This window comes from Symphodus melops, assembly GCF_947650265.1.
Source record: "Symphodus melops genome assembly, chromosome: 12".
NCBI lineage: Eukaryota > Metazoa > Chordata > Actinopteri > Labriformes > Labridae > Symphodus > Symphodus melops.
In genome coordinates, this window is record NC_136702.1 from 3,007,655 (window position 1) to 3,022,447 (window position 14,793).

General features: G+C 39.9%; 1 protein-coding gene across 5 annotated transcripts; it reads right to left on the minus strand.

Annotated features, from left to right (window-relative positions):
* Positions 1 to 830: 830 nt before the first annotated feature.
* On the minus strand, positions 831 to 14,183 carry LOC306832721 (interleukin-1 receptor type 1-like). Of its 5 annotated transcripts, XM_079357621.1 has the most exons (13): positions 12,653 to 12,750; positions 12,211 to 12,343; positions 7,308 to 7,373; positions 6,608 to 6,860; positions 6,164 to 6,353; positions 5,563 to 5,734; positions 5,154 to 5,216; positions 4,805 to 4,937; positions 4,345 to 4,499; positions 3,858 to 4,001; positions 2,310 to 2,477; positions 1,723 to 2,006; positions 831 to 1,514 (listed from the first exon to the last, which is right to left on the minus strand). In XM_079357621.1, the coding sequence occupies exons 2-13, from the start codon at positions 12,257 to 12,259 to the stop codon at positions 1,212 to 1,214; spliced, it is 1,980 nt and encodes a 659-aa protein (XP_079213747.1). In that variant the 5' UTR covers positions 12,260 to 12,343; positions 12,653 to 12,750; the 3' UTR covers positions 831 to 1,211. The 5 variants fall into 5 exon arrangements, with proteins under 5 accessions (XP_079213747.1, XP_079213748.1, XP_079213749.1 ...); XM_079357622.1 differs by lacking the exons at positions 12,211 to 12,343; positions 12,653 to 12,750 and adding an exon at positions 13,792 to 14,183; XM_079357623.1 differs by lacking the exon at positions 12,211 to 12,343 and having other exon boundaries at positions 12,653 to 12,757.
* Between the last annotated feature and the right edge of the window lie 610 nt (positions 14,184 to 14,793).

Genomic DNA, 14,793 nt, shown 5'->3' on the forward strand with positions numbered 1-14,793 from the left:
GCAGATTTTCCCTCTACAATGAAGCCCTCATAAAGCTGAGCACACTTGAGAATACTTTTTTTTTTTTTTTTTTTAATTGTTGGCTTTAAAGATTTGTCATCTGAAAACATTTTACTGACACAAATGTCATCTATTTAATCCATTCACACAGTGTAACTTGGTTGAAAATAAACAAACACATGAAACCACAATACAATCTTGTCACCTATTGAATGAATAGATGACAAGTTTATTGATTTTAGGGTTTGATTAAATAACTTTATAAACTAAGCCCTCCTCCTCGCATTGCATTGATTTTTTATGCCCAGTTTTCAGGAAGAATTATATAACTTGGATTTTATTTTATTCTTCCAAAGTTATTTCAGTAGTATATGGGGGGGAAAAAATCCAACTGGTAATAATTTCGCTGCGTAAAAAAAAAGAAAAAAACACAAAAAAACCCAGTATGCTCTTTAAATGGTTCAGCAGAAACATTGAAAAAACCTCTGTTTTTAAAAGAGGAATCACCAAGTAGTCTTCCACTTTGGTTTCCTGTGAAGAATCATAAAACATGTTCAATTGTTCAACAACTTAACAGGAAATGAAACTTCTTCCTATATTGTTAGAACAGGCCAGAGTTTCCTCAAACTTGAATATTTACTATGTGAAGGAAGATTTCATTTCCAGTGACAGTCTGCAGGCTGCAGGCTAAACACTTTGTTCAAAGGAAAACAACTGTTAGCATTAATTTAAAAAAATAAGCGTTCACCATTTCAGCAGACAGTTTGTCTTGGTTCATTTATATTATAAATAGAATTTAATTCAAATAAACAAACTTTTTCAGACAGCGGTTGTTGCTCGTTCCATTTGCAGTTTATTTGATAAGAAGCTCCCGGTTTGCTGCTTGACCTCACCTGAGGGACATTTATTCACATATTTACACTCTTCATTATACATATGTACATTTGATATCCAAACAGCCAATATCAGTCTCAGCCTGCGAGATAACATCAACAGTTCACGAACCTCAGCAATAGCACAAACACATCTGCACATTAGGTGTGAGCATCGTTTGTTGAATCTTTGAGTGAAAACCTCCCTCCTGTTTTATCAGAAACGTGTTTTTGAAAAGTGGAATAACTTGAAGCTATCTGAAGAAGCACCTGTGTGACGTGTGCTGTTAACCTGCAGCTTGTTTGAACAACTGAGAGGGGACTTAATATAGAAACCAGCTATAAGGTCAGCAGGGCGGTTTTCTCAGGAAACACCTCCCTCTTTCCCCTCACAGGCATATGATACCTCATCTCCTTCCAAAACCTGGAGGAGGGAGAGAGGGATGGAGACAGCTGTGTGTCCTCCTGTCCACTTTTCTCTTCACCTTCTGTCCTCCTCATGTCACACGTCACAGACGTCTGCCTCCTCTTTAGGTTCTTCCACCAACACACAGCACCCTGCTTCTTCCTGAGCTGACGCACCGACTCCGGGAAGAGAGCGAGCTGAGCCGGGCTGATCTCTTCCAACTCCACCAGAACCACCTGAGAAGCAGAGCTTATTTAGAATCAGCTGTTCTGAGCATGTGACGTAAAAACACTGAAAATGTGCAGAAGAATTTTGAATGAAATCATCCCTCAATCAACCAAAGTAATTCCTTTTTTTAAGCTAGTCGTAGTTATACAGTATGCATGCAGTCTGTTTATAACAGTTAATGGATCTCTATTTTTTAAAGTACATTTGTTTTCTCACCTTGAGAGATCCCTCGAGCAGCGCTCGGTGCATTGCTGCCACACACTCTAACTGCTGCCTTGTGTCTGAATAGACTTCTTCATCACCATAATAATTCATACTGTCAGTGTGTTCTGTGCTGTTGCGTTTGCCGTTTTCCTCGGTGTCACAGATCTTGGAGATGTTGTTGTTATTGTTGCTGCTTGTGCTGCTTGTGTGTCTTTTGCTAGTGAAGGTGGAGGCGGTGTAGAGCAGAAGGACACGCCGACTGGCTTGTAAGTTCTCCTCCACAGAGTCCACGATGGCTGTAGAGAGAGAGAGAGAGAGAGAGAGAGAGAGAGAGATCAACACTCGGACAGTCATGACTGAGATCATTTGTGCTGAAAACATGAACATTTAGCTTTTAGACTTATGTTGTTGTTTTTTATGAATTCTTCAAAAACTGCCTGAAAAAAGGTCAAAATACAATCTGATTCAGAGCCTTCTGAGTCATTAAAATAGCTAAATTACTTTTAAATCAGTATAGTATTTTTTTTTTTTGGACCAAATATGGAGCCCTTTTGTCTGGTATCCAGGTCTTAAAGACAAATCCCATGTCGGTTTCTTACCCTGCCCGGGCACACAGTCACGGCCTGCTATGAAGAGTTTGTAGCCGCAAGCCTTTTCCAACACCTGAGGCAGAGTATGAAGGGCAAAGTCCTCCACTTCCTCACTGAATCCAAGGACACATGGCTGTGGATACGCCACATAGGCGTCATACAGCTTCCCATCCAAATCTGAATCAGCAAATGACACACTTTATTAAGGTGTCTCTACAGGTGAATGAAAGTACAATAAAAAGGCACCATATTCTGGAGCTCTTTTTCACACAGATACAAAAAAATGATCCTAAACAGCTTTTTTAAATTGATAGAGGTCCATTTGAGAAGAGCATGACAGCCTGCTTATTGATTGATCCGGTTGGTTGGTGTTATTGTAGTGGGGCATCTTCATTGGTCATTTCAAGTTTAACATCAGACTCTGTGATGTCGGCTACCCAATGTGTACTTCTATCTCTAGACAGCTTTCACCTTGATGAGAAATATTGTCTTTGTCAACATTTGTAAGAAAAGGAGATCCTGTTCACACCTCTAATGACCTGATTTATTTTATAGCTGTAGCGTAATGACCTAAATTGCGGAAATGTCGAAGGCTCTTCAGGAAGTGCCTCTGCTGCTCAGTGCTCTTGTTCGGTGTTTTTGCCCTACTTTCTCCACATTTCAAACAATATGTGCAGGACTGTGGTTCCCATTTCTTTGTATTGACTGCCCACCATTTAGTCATGAAGGCCCAAAAGGTTTTAAGTTAAGTTTAAGTTAACTTCATAGACCTGATAGCAATGAGCCATGTGCAGCCCGAGTCGTGACAGGCTGTTCAGTTGCATAAGCAGCCGCCGACTTTACAGCAGAAGCTGTAGCCTTGTGGTTACAGTTTGTTGCTTTTATTCGGCCTCGCCGTTGACACATCTTGTGGGAGAGTCATCTCAGAGGTTATGATGTTCGGTGTGATGTGTGGAGACTCGGCTCAAGCTCACTGTGGGTTTTTCCACCTTGGAGAATTGTGGTTTGTGTGTTGACACGTCTTAAAGGGCACTTACAAACAGTCCCGTCTACAGTGATATTACTGTCACAGGGCAGGTGCTCACGTTGTAGACATGAGACAGACCAAGTTTACTTGTTCAGGGTGGTCATTTACTGATAGTAACAAAAAGTAGCTTGAAAAAAGAATAAATACAGATTTGCAGTCATAGTTTTGGCGTATGGTACTGAAACCTTTCTTTTGTATTTGTTCAATTTAGACTGTGAAGGAGTTTAACTACAGGAGTTTTGAAGCAAAAAATAAAAATATATACAATTTTGGTTGGCTATTAATTATATTTCTTTTACTGAAGTATCCAGACAGGTATCAACAATGTGAGATTTTTTGTATTTTAACTAGTGTTGCATCTTTGTTTAAAATTGTATTATATTTTACACACTTTAACACATATTGTCTGTAAACCATTTTTCCTAAGAGAGGACAAAAACAGTACCTTGTTTTTCTACTTTGATAAAGCCTATTCTTTAAGAGCTAAAATGGAAATGTGTTCATGATGACACTCCTGGTGGAATTATTACCTTTATTTGGATAGAGGACTGGAAATGCTCTCCTGAAGCACAGCACGATGTCGACCTTGAAAAGGTAGTAGACGATGACACTGCTGATAAAGAGAACCATCATTCCTCCAAGCACCAGTCCAACGGGGAGCAAGACGTTTGGATCTGTAGAGATGAAAAACCACACAAACAATGTTTTTGGTTGGATGTGATTTAAAACAGTGGACACCATTGGTGTGTGATTGCATCATTCATTCTTCACTAGCAAGGAGCACGCCACAACCACAGGAGATACGATATTTAGTGATAGATGGTGTGAATGATGAGACAGATGAATATCTGCTAAGGTAATGATTATGATGGAGGAGGACGTTGTAGGTAGGCCGGTCTGGAAGGATGAACTGACTGCAGCTGATCATTGCCCCCCCCCCCCCCCCCCCCCCAGACTCAACCTAGAATTAAACGAACGTAAGACTTGAGTTTTGTTAGCTTACTCAGTGTTTCATACCTGCTGGTAGCAGAGTAAAGTATCCCTGAGGGAAGCCTCTGCAACTGTACGCTCGACACGTGTAGTTGACACCGAAATCCTCTTCCCTGAGCTCAGAAAACATCAGCACCTTCTCATACCAACGTCCTTCGACAGGAGTCTTCTGAGTCCACTCACTGGTGAGAAAAGATACGTGGCAAGAAAAGAGTGAACATGTGTCTTATTCAGGACTTCTGTTTGAGTTTAAGCACTGAAGGCACTTTATAATAGATAAGGTATTTTGAGAACTTGTGATATTAAACAACTTTTTTGCAGAAAAAAAACATCTCTATTCTGTTATACTAATATATTATTTCTGTAATATTGGAGGCTTGCTTTTATTTTTTCATATACGCATAAAGCAGCCTGAGAGATTTTATCTTACATCAAAAAACAGCAGATTTTACCCCCCAAAAGTAGAAGGAGAAGTAAGGGTACTGACCGTTCCTCTGATATGTAGATACGGTTGTCGGCGTTGGCACTGATGAAAACGTCCGTACTCAACCACATGATATCAACGATGGGCGTCCCAACGCAGGGCACAAAGACCCGGCACCGTTTGCTGAAACTGGAGCCTTGCAGAAACAAGCGCACCAATTAACACTTAAAGACAACATTACTTCTGTTTACCTGCTGATCGTAATTAAACTCCAAATATGTTCAACACTGTTCTACCAACCAAGTTACTTCAAATAATCAAAATGGAAATGTTGTTGTGAATGAAGGCTGACTCTATTACGACAACAATCAGACATTTACGTTGAATTAAAGACACTTCTGAAGTGACTCACCTGCGTGGGCCTTGATGATTTCACGGGCAGGTTCATGCACCTGTGGAACCAAAGAGTACTCCTCTAAAAGAGACAAAACAAGAAATGAAGAATCAAAACCAGAGAAAAAGACAAAGAGATGAAAACACTTCTCTCTGCCTTCTTCATGCTGCATGCTTGAATTTCCCTCGGGATCAATAAAGTATCTATCTATCTATCTATCTATCTATCTATCTATCTATCTATCTATCTATCTATCTATCTATCTATGTTTACTCTAACTCCATGCTTCCCTCTAGTGGAGGCTTGTGATTATTGCAATTCAGAATTTTAAAGTGTACTGCAGAGTCGGTGTAGTTTTATTGTGGAACATAAAATGAAGTCCACTGCTAGTGCTCTTCTTTCCAATGTAGTGTGCATCTGTTCTTACTTTTGACTTCGGCTTGGATGGTCTCTGACATGGATGCCGTGACCCCACCGAGAGTGAAGGACAAGGTGCACGTGTATGAGCCGTTGTTTTGAGAATCCACACGGTCAATCTTTAGTTTGATCGGATCCCAGTAGGTGTACCCGTCTGTCCCGTCCACGATGGGCTCACAACCCTGCACGAGAGAGGAAAGAAATACTTTACTTAAAGACAGGAGACACACATCGTGTACTGTATCTGCCTTTAGTCTTCAACCTTCAGATTAAATCTTTGTCTAAGTATGATTCATAACTCATATAAATAAATACATTTATTATACGAGTATCTACAATAGGAATAATTACAAAGTGACAGAAAATAAGAAAGTACAAGAGTGGTTATTTATATGGTGTAAGCAGATTCAGTATCAATGTAATGTGAACATTTGATGACTGCTATTATAGTAAAAAATACTTTTGAAGTTTAGATGTATTTAAGCATTTTGTTTATGTAGTTCATTTTAAATCTTTTCCTTAACTGAAGCTCCACATTTGATCTGTATTGACTCTCCAACGAGCGAAACAAAGTTCATCACTAAGTCCAAGTAAGTTGTCCCAGAACTCACCCTGTACCACTGGAGGGACGAGTGGATGTTGTAGCTCTTCAGTTTGTTGATTTGGTCCTTCAGAGGGCAGGACAACATGTCAGTCACTCCCTTTGTAAGCGATTGGGAAATGTTCTGTGGCCTCCCACATCCAGCAACGGGTTTCTCCACGATCAGCTTGGTGGACTGCATGTAGCACCGAGATGGAGTCCTGTTTTTTTTAAATGAATGAACATGTTATAGTTGAACATGCACGTTATTGTTTTTAAATGGATTAGAATTACTGGATTAAAATATGTAAGCTGTAAAAGATTTCAGTTAAAAAGAAAATTTCTTCTCGAATAAGCCAAACATTATAGATATTTTTTTAAACATTGGCACTGCAATCATCTGCTCCAGAACTTTTAGTTATTTCTACACTATGAATCGATTTTAACAGATAAGAATACTGGTGATGTCGTGTACCTCAGGATGGTCACATATTCGCCATCGTCTTCCAGTGTTAGATTGAGAAACCACAGAGTCTCCCCTTGAACCAACATTCGACCGGTCTGGTTGTTTATCTCTTGACCCGTCTTTGGGTTGTACCAGGAGACGTTGTAAGGGACACTTGTAAAGTCGAAGACATCCGGAGACACGAGGGTGCTGTTCAGCATGGCGACGTCACCGGGAACAGAATAAACCCTCTCAAACTGGAGTTTGTAGTTGGTACAGTTCTCTGCAAAACAATTATCACAAGGGGGATCAATTAACGATTTGGTGATTTAATATTGATAGAGAGATTTTTTTTTTTTAATGGGAATTTAGACTAGAGTGAGCAATTTTCAGAAACTCACTCCTGAAAATATATTGATCATTTCTTTCTTTCTTTTTCCCCCCAAAGAAAAAAAAATCAGTGGGGGATTTTTTGAGATTATCTATCAAAATCACAGAGGACTGGCAGGACACATTTCTGCAGTTATTCAAATGGCCACAAGAGGGCGACATTATGCCTCTTTCCAACTGAAGTAGATGCTAAAGTTATACAAGACCAAACTGTTACACTGTAAGCAACATTTTTAAAACCTCATAACAGTGTATACGTGAAGATTAAATACAGTTTAGGTTTAATTGCCATCCTAGCTCTCATCATAGTATAAATGCAGTCTGTTAGAAAACTGCTTACCTTGCACAAATCCTGAGCAAATCCCAAAAGTCCCGAGGAAAAACAGAAGGCTGCTCAGGCCCATGGCTGGAAAACACAAACATAAACAACAGCTACATAAATACAACACGCTGAGGAAAAGGCTGCAGCAACATCCTGAAATCACAACAGCAGACAACTTACTGGAACACTTCTGTTCAGAGTCAACCTGAGGTCACCAGAAGCTTTCACACAGCAGAAATCAGCAAAATCACTTTTATTTCCCCTTTAAAAACAAGCTTACTGCTGCTGTATGTCTCCACTGTTCTCCTCACCACATGAATGAGAAACTGTCCTGGTATTTCTCAGGTCATTTGTGGTAAAGCGCTTTGACAAAAAACTGCGTAATGCTAAAAAGAAGCCAAGCATTCCTGAACACTGTTTTACGTCAGCGAACGTTCAAACACAGGAGTGAATCCGCAGGGAAACTGGTGTCCACAACCACAACATGAACAATGTTTATTTAAGTCAGTCAAGTGTATGACATGACTCTCGGGCAACAATATTTGTTTATACAGTATAATAAACATAACATGTGTTATTTAGCAATGGCACACGGGGCGCCGGTGAGCTAGTGGTTGATGTAGGCTGTGGTCAACTTGGCAGGCGACCTGGGTTTGGGTTCTCATTCTCGTTCTCTCTCTCTCTCTCTCTCTATCTCTCTCTCTCTCATTTCTTTGGATTCATTTGCCTATCAACTCATTAAGGTATCGGATTAATAGAATTAAATAGAAAATGGAGGACATTGTTAATTTTATGGTATACCTAAGTTGTAATTTTTTCTTTTTTTGTCTCCAATAAAAATATGTTTGAAAAAAAAACAGAAAAAAACAAATTTGCACCAAATTGTACTTTACTTTTAATGAACTGGATCGTAGCCCAAGAGAATCAAAGCTAAATTAATCGTCTCTCGAAGGAGAGGTGAAGACACCTATTGAGTAATGTTTCTCATGTTAAAAAAGTGTAAGAAATGTTTACCCTTGCGTGGTGCCTGTGAAATGAAAAAGGATAAACTTCAAATCAGTGTGTCTGTTTTGTTTGGAGGATACGATAACATACATAGAACCAGAACCTTTCTCTCAGTACACAATGATTGAGACCTTTGCATCTGGAGGTTGTTAGTGTGGATCTGGGCACTGCGGCGGCATAGTTTTACCCTGCATTGGGACAAGCCTGAACAGAGAGGAGCGTGGGAAGAGCTCAGCCGATGATGCAAGTAAGACGTGGCAGGCTGAGCTGAACGTACCTCGCTGTGCCAGGTGGAGGCTTCACATTTCTAACAAGAACTTCAAATTGCAGCATGAGACGTCAAAGTTTCTGTGGTTGAATGAGTAGTAGATCGAGCCGTGATGGCAGCGGTGGGTTTTTTTCCCCCCTTTTGTTTAATGATGTAGAATGACATAAAACAGAAGTTTGGTTTTAATGTAATCTGATGCAAGACTGCTGTTCATGGTTTGACTGTACATCGTTTTTAGTCACAAGCAGTCAATCTTAATATTACACTTACACTCACTTTACAGCAGCTTATTGTCACCAAAGCTCTTCATATAACAGGAAACATACAGACAGCAGCTTCTGGAAATATGACTGACTGGCAGGAAACTCTTTTAAGAAAGAGGAAAGACTGTGGCTTGGATGACTCAGTCTTTTTTAAAAAACCTTAAAGCTACAACGTCAAACTCTTCATGATTTAAAACTCGAGATCTGTTTAGTGTTTAAGCTATAGAAAAGGACAATAACATGCTGTACTCAGTGATTATTTCAGTGACACCTTAGCATTTTTAGATCATGCTCATTCCTTGTAGATTTACATGCAATGTCAAGACTGACACAACAATGCAGCTCGAGTTGTTTCGGTGTCCGGCTGGAAGGGAAACATCGACAGGATCAAAAAGTGGCACATTCAGTGTGTGCAGAGCATCGACATGCTTCCAGACGCAGTGTGACGAGTTTCTAGTCTAAAGGTCAGATCAGTGCATTAAACATTTTAAAGGGACTGTGTTGATCAATTCGAAGCATCGTTTTCTCTGCTCGTGAAAATGAACTCATTCAGCCGAGTGACGTGTTGAAAAGGAGATTTTAAGGCTGAGAAGTGGAAATTGCTTTAATGCGTCTCCTTAACTGAACCAATGTGTGCAAATGTTTGACTTCATAACAACAAACCGACAGAGAGGAACGAGTGTCCCCTTTTAACTGTTTGTATTAGCCGTAGCAGTAATCTGCTCAGTGGTGCAAACTCTGTCCATCTGTTTGCAGAACGCTGGATACGTCACAGACTGATGGACAAGTCCAAGGTCCTGCCAACAGTGAACGTTTTGTTGTTCAAAGAAAAGTAAATGACACAAGACGGCTGGAAAGCGTTGATGAAGCCTAAAAAAGGGGGGGGGGGGTGAACGGTCAAGGTATGACTAATAACAAACACATGATGGATTTCAGTTACCGACAAGCATGACAGCAACAACCAGATGTACTTTCACCTGCTGTTCTTCTTAACACGGAACATCGAACAAAATGTGCAAGAGTGGAAAAACGCATGGAGGGAAAACAAAACACACGTCAACAAGATCGCAATATTTGGGCTACAACTTACAGATATTTATTTAAACATGGCTTCAGATGCTATTTACTCTAAACAAATGTTTTAATACAACATATATATTTTGTTTCATTAAAAGCCATAAAATAATATTTTGTCTCACAGGTTCACAGAGCTCGTATCTAAACCCAAAACGATATTCAGTTGAAGATTGCAGCAGATGAAACTATTGGGTTCTCAACAGTGGGCAGACTTTTTCCATTTTTTAAAATTAGTAAATATAGCACGATAACTGGAGCAAGACTATGCAAAAGAATTGGTTTGACTATTTAAAACAAGTTGGGTTTTTTTTTTTTATGCCGATGATCTGCTGATGATAGGTCTCAGTTGGATGGTAGAGTTAACTTTTACTTGATGCAGAATGTGATCTATTTCCATGAGTACTGTCCAATGCTTTTGTTCCTTTGCTCTATTTGATAATTAATTTTGTATCCACCAACAATGAATTGGTGTTGGGGCTGATCTCTGGGAACTAAAACACTGAGATAGCTTTTGGGGAAAGGTGCCATGTCAGCCACATGTGACCATTTCATGTTGCTAGAGTGCAAAGCAAAGCAAAAAAGAAAAAAAAAACACCCTGATATCGTTAAGGGGAAGAGGATGTGAACTCAAAAGATGCTGGAGAATTGAAACCTGGCTCCTCGAGGCATGTCCTCAGAAAATATGTAACACAAGCAGTAACTTGTTCAGATGACCGACACACCCGGCAGACAGAGTCACACTGAAAGAGTCCCAGCCAGTAAAACTTCTTCATCTCACAGTCAGTTCTCTTTATGCATTGGTCATCAAGCACCACATTTTATGAGGATTGTTTTTCTTTGCTGACAGGAAATAGGATTCCCATAAGAGGGGCCTCGTTCATCTGATCCTAAATTTATTTTTTTTATTTTTAGCCAAGCCTGAGAAAATATCAATATAAAGAGAACCTATCAGCGGGCAGGAAATGTCAAGTTGAAGCAGTAAATCACATTAATTTCAATATAAATTAGGAATTTATTCAAGTCATGAATGCCAGGAAATAATGTGGCCAATCTCCATGTTTGTTTCCTCTTTCCACACTTTAAATCCAGACTGATCAAGACTGGGGAGTAGAGATAAAACCAGTTCAGCATGTGGAAGGTTTATTATCTGTATGACTCATTTAGTGCTTGAAAAGGGAAAACATTGGGAGTCACACTTCTCACAGCAGCAGCACACAGCACTATGACTCCCATGACACACATTCACACTGAAGACAATGCTGTTTTCATTCGGTTGTGCAAGAGATACATTCCAGTAACTTGACTGTTTATCCTTTACGCTCTGTGATCACCTGGGGTTTAATTATCCCTGCAGTCTGCTCTGACCACTGGAAGTCTGTTTGTGTTTATGAGAGAACCACACTGGGGTCATTTACATCTGCAATCACTCAGTGCAGCAGCATAAACTAACAATGTGCATCACTGTGTGCGCTGCACTTTAAACTCAACGCATCGGCTTTGGTCATAATTCAAAAACAGCATTTAAAGTTGCAACTGAGTTTTAGAAGTTTGATAATAAAGACAGGTTTGCTGACCTGTCACACAACGAGGCGGCTGTTTGGATATAATCTTGTTCAAAATCTAAAATCAAAATCATCATATCCATTGGATGGTTGAATTGCCCTCCAAAACCTTCATGTCTCACATTTGTACGGTATTTGATGACAATAAACTTTTATTGCATGTTTAAACAAAAAGCCTTTCGTCTCTGCTCATTAAATAATCACATCGCTGCACTTCATTATCGGTCAATTTAATGTTGTTTCATTTAGACAAGTTTTGCTGTCTGCTGTCTGCATTCGACTACTCACAAAGACAAGAAACAAGTAGGTAAAAAAACCCAGCATAGATAAGATAAATACAAATAAAATAAGAGTTATATACAACTGGGATATAAAGGAGTGAACTATACAGACATGGATGTGCAGTGAAAACTTCAAAAGTCAGATGACAGAGCATTAAGCAAATATACCACTGAAGGTGCAGGTGGACAGTTTTTAGCCCTTTAACATACAAACATGCACCAAGCATTGAAAGAGACGTACAGAACAGACTAATATACATAGAATTAGGTCATTTAAACGCTTTTGCCAATCCAACCTCAAGCATGAAACAAGTCACCAAAAAATCTTCAATCAATAAAATAAAACTGTGTGCACGATGTGCGAGAAAGCGCTCCAATATTAAGAATATTGACAATACTGAGACATAGCTCTCAAAGTCAAGACAGAAGCAGAAAGATTTTTTTCATTTTCATGTTTGACCTCACCTGAATGAAACCAGCATGCACTTGAAGAATGTGTAACAACACTGAACATCCCTCCGAGACGGATCCAAACGAAGCACTTCTTCAACTTCTATTTAAATTCTGCTTCTTTTCTCTCACCTCATTTGATTCAACCCTGTTAAAAGGTGAATGTCTGATTTAACTGGAGAAGAAGGACATCCATATAAAAATTCCATACAGAGTGATTATCCTCTAAATTCGCTTAAAAGGAAGTCTGCGGTTCAGTTCACTTAATCAGTAAAAATGCAATCCTGAAAAAAGGGTTTTTCCCCTGATGCACGAGTAACAAATCCTTTTTTCTAAGAGGTCAAGTGTGAAGGAAGACAATCTGTAATAGATGACCGTCAGCCTTCAGGAGCAGAGCTTCCATTAGAAATCAGGAGTAAAAATAAAACCTGTCTGGAGACGGAATAAGTTGACTCACCTCAGAGACAGCGACACAAAGGCAGCAAACAGAAGGAGGAAGGATGGGAGAGTTTACCCAACACGGCAGAGCTAACAGAGGAAACTTCACCTCTGACCCTCGCATGCAGAGTGCAGTTTGACCATGAAGCCCAGCCAATGACTCAACAGCTCTGTCCCACCTCCATGGGACCAACACACAAACAACACAGGCAAAGAGGAGGAGGTTTCATAAGTGTTTCAACTGTGATTTCATCAGCGTTTCAACTTGTTTTAAATATTGTCGTCAGTTCAAGTCCCACAGAACAAGTCTGTAAATTGGCCTGGTAGCTGGAAAGGAGCAATTCCATTTCCTGAGTACTGCCAAGGTGTCCTTGAGCAAGGCACTGAACCCTATAAACTGCTCTGGAGCGCTTGTTGTGGGCCCCTCACTCTGAGACCTCTCCATTAGTACATGTCCATTGGATCCTGTTTGGGCATGAGTGTGTATATCGGCCTACAGTACGTGAATTTGAATTCTTGAATTTCCCTCGGGATCAATAAAGTATCTATCTATCTATCTATCTGTGTTTCTGTTCATTAAATGAAGTGTAAAACTGAATTTCCCCTCACGGGATCGATAAAGTCAGAAGACTAGGAAAGCATCATAAAAGCTCAAATCCATTTACAATTTCTGGGTTTGCCTAGCAGAATATAAATCAGTAGCAAAATAGAAAAGTAGTAGAAATGTATACTAAAATATAAGTTCTCCAGGTTAAAGGGCAGCATAGAGTGCTCTAACGATCAGAGGGACATGGTGCTCATACAACATATCATGTAGGTCTAAATTATTGATCTTGAACTCGACAGATTGCAGGGGTCCTGTAACTATGTCAGAGACAGCAACAGTTCAGTCAGAGATTTTTTGGGGGAGGAGGGGGTGTCTTTCTATGCTTTTATTCAAGAGGGGGGGCAGTGGACTGACTCAGAGACCACATGCAGGAAAGGAATCACTGGTCGGACCCAGACCGCCTGCCTGGAGGACTGTGGCCTGCACACAATGGACGCGCCCAACAACCAATAGGATCCGGGCTCCCCAACGTGTCAGTTTGGGATCACAGAGTTAATTAAATTGAATCGACTCAGCTTTTAGTTTTATGTTTATAAAGACAGAGAACTTACCACTCAGATGTTGTTGTGGTCCACAGTCCACCTCAGGTCACGTGAAAATCCTTTAAAAACATCTTCTGCTTAAAAAAAAAAAAACAACTTAAGAAGTTAAGACGGGTCTTCTCCAGTTTGGACTTCCTCTTCTGTGGCGTCCTGAGCACATGTTGCAACTTCCCTTAAGGGATCTTATGAAAGCCGGTGTGTGTCCTAATCGGTTGAGCAATAACTGGGAGGAGAGCAGTCTGGATGCTGCTGTTCATATGATTCACAACATACAAAGCACTCTTACATAGCTCTTACAATACGTGTTGTTAGAGGGCACACGCTTATTTAAACAACAATATAGTCATACACAGCCTACACTGTGTCACACTCTGGTCTGTGATCAATACCAAAACAATAAATCCATGTCTGCTGAGTGCAGCTCAGTGCCATGCTCTGGTTTGAGTTATAGTCCAAATGAAGGTTTTGTTTAAAACACTGTCACACTGTCGCCCTCTTGTGGCTGCACAGAGAAGCACCTTGAGTAAAAACAAAACCAGCAAATAAACTGCTGTTATTACTTTAACAATAAAAATATATATTTACATACATATTTTAAACACTATATTTGCATTTGTGTACAATTGCAGGTTTAAGAATGATGCTTAATTGGTCATATATTTGAATTATCAGGGAGCTGTCAATATGTCATAAAAGAATTACAGCATTTCAGGTTTAAAAGTTTTACAATCTCAAAATGACCTTTAGTTATCAAGTTTTTCTTTGGTTGACTACAGCACTGGAATTTTCTCAATTTTGTGTAAAACATACGTTTTTGAAAAGCTGTGTGATTATATCTGAACGTGTTCATCTCCTTTAATATCTGCACGTGGTAACATCTAAGGCTCCTGCACGTGCGAGCAGCTGGTTTGATGTGGCTCAGTTGGTAGAGTCAGTCGTTTCTCAGCTGAAAGAGCGGGGGTTCGATTCCCAGCTCCTGCAGATACATGTCCAATGGTGGGCGAAGATACT